The following is a 2,026-nucleotide window of genomic DNA, read 5'->3' as shown; positions in this document are numbered from 1 at the left end:
ACTTCAAATAGGGCTGCTCACAATCCTATAGTTATAACATTTAACATGGTAAAACATTTTACATTTAACACCAAATCATGAATACCCCTAAAATTGTAGGAGAATGTGGACATATGCAACCATATGTCTAAAGTGACATAGGTTCAGATGGGCAAGGGGCAATTGTTTAAATTTATAATACCGGTTCCTTAACTTGCGTATCTCTGATGATCCCGAAAATAAATCGTACTGCTAAATTCATAAGACATTTAAGTTTAGATTCGAGATTACCCGAGAGTCCATCATATACCAGGCAGCCATAGTCAAAGTGGGGGGAAAACAAGAGAGGAAACTAAGAGTTGACGGGTTTTAAGTGGAAGAAGATAATTCTCCTCATTTTTTTTTAATTTTCATAAAATAGGTATTTAGTTTTAAACTAAGCATTAAAATTTGATTTGTTTGGTCTCGCAAAAAAATAAAATATTATTGTTTTGGCATGAGTTTATTTCGACATAAAATATACGCTTGGTCTTGTATACTCAGTGCTAATTTATTTCGTTTTTTCAGTTCCCATTAATATTTAAGAAATTATCAATTAGAAGTTGGGAGTGACTGTAGCAGCGTGGTAACGCGCCTGTCTGCCAACCAAAAGGTTGTGAGTTCGAGTCCTCGGCCATATCTGGGATTTTTTCGAGCATATAATTTACAATACTCACTCACAGCCTCCCCTGGGTATTTGTGAGCCCCGTTAGCCAATGGGTGGCACTCAAAACAATAGGCGTGGGAGTGACGAACCCACTCAATGAAAACCACGTCATGAAACGCGTGGTGTATTTCTTAAGTACATCGCGCTAGGCCTTGGATCTTCACGGCCTGTCGCGCCAATAATAATAAATAATTGGTAGTTATATCTGTTCCCGTTTCGTACATATACTTGACTAATTTCAGATCAAAAGTTGTTCCTAAATAAAAAAACGCTTTCTTAGCCTGTGTGAAATTACCTGAGCATTTCTATCATACTGGAGACACCTTCATCAGGTACTTCTCCATCTTGCTCGTTCGAATGTGCCTCGGAAGAAGACATCTCGCTGGTCATCGTGAAACTCGTCTTCTTCCTCGAGAGACATAGTTCCTCGAAGATTTCCTTCATCTCGGTGGAGTTGCTCTTTTTTATCGTCACCTTCTTACTCTCAGCCCTCGTCCTGTCAACAGCTGACCAATTATTAATAAACAAATGTTACTAAGGATTCATAATTGAGGCACTAGCCTCATTTTTTCCGGATATAGCATTTTTTGAATCCTTGATATCAATTTTATTACTTATCTGAGTTTCAAAGCCGTATCCAACCCAAATCTAAACGTAATCCTCCCATCTATGTTTCGATCTACCCCTTGGATGTTTACTCGTCGATTCATTATTAATTAACATTTTAGGGATCCGCTCGTTAATAAGCCCCACAACCTTACACGCCGTATTCACCGCAGTGCTATAACCTAAATTACATTTCCCAGGTGTAGTTCCCTCAATTTAGCTTTGTGTAGCCTTATACAGTCTCCTGTTAACTCATCCTTTTTTAAGTCCAAATATGTTATGTTATACTTTGTTTTCAATAACCTCAAGACGCTGTTCTACACTTGGAGTAAGGGGCCACATTTTGCATTCGTAAAGAACAGTGAGAAGGAAAATAGTTTTGTAAATTCTAACTTTAAGTTTTGGACAGAAGGCGCGAGATAAGCAATTTCGAAATTGCAATAGAAAAATAACATTTCCTGTCTCTAGACCATAAATTTCGCTTTTTCTAGTTACAGTAGAACCTAAATACTTAAACCTATCTACCTCAACCTCTTCAAATGTATTTTCTCCAATGTCTATGTCACTGAATTTTTCCCGTGTATACAACATATTTCGTTTTATCCTTATCAGTTTTAACCAGCATTCTCATAACATAAAAATATGAATATGGATTTTGGATATTGTATATATAGGGTGTATTCGAAGAATATTGTATATATAGGGTGTATTCGAAGAATATTGTATATATAGGGT

At 36.7% G+C, this 2,026-nt stretch overlaps 1 protein-coding gene across 3 annotated transcripts in view; it reads right to left on the bottom strand.

The window, feature by feature from the left end:
• The window catches only part of LOC106692839 (uncharacterized), a gene marked incomplete at its 3' end in the record, with an annotated part of 29,199 nt that overhangs the window by 17,669 nt on the left and 9,504 nt on the right, over positions 1 to 2,026 (bottom strand). For 2 of the 3 annotated variants that reach the window (XM_014439040.3, XM_067046466.1), the window contains 1 exon segment: positions 981 to 1,191. In XM_014439040.3, the coding sequence (XP_014294526.3) occupies positions 981 to 1,191 (211 nt within the window). 3 annotated transcript variants of the gene reach the window in all.

The sequence above is a fragment of the Halyomorpha halys genome, unplaced genomic scaffold (genome assembly GCF_000696795.3).
Source record: "Halyomorpha halys isolate HHAL.00 unplaced genomic scaffold, Hhal_1.1 Scaffold73.1, whole genome shotgun sequence".
NCBI classification, from domain to species: Eukaryota; Metazoa; Arthropoda; class Insecta; order Hemiptera; family Pentatomidae; genus Halyomorpha; species Halyomorpha halys.
Note: the sequence above shows the minus strand (reverse complement) of the source record. Positions and strands in the feature narration are given on the sequence as shown.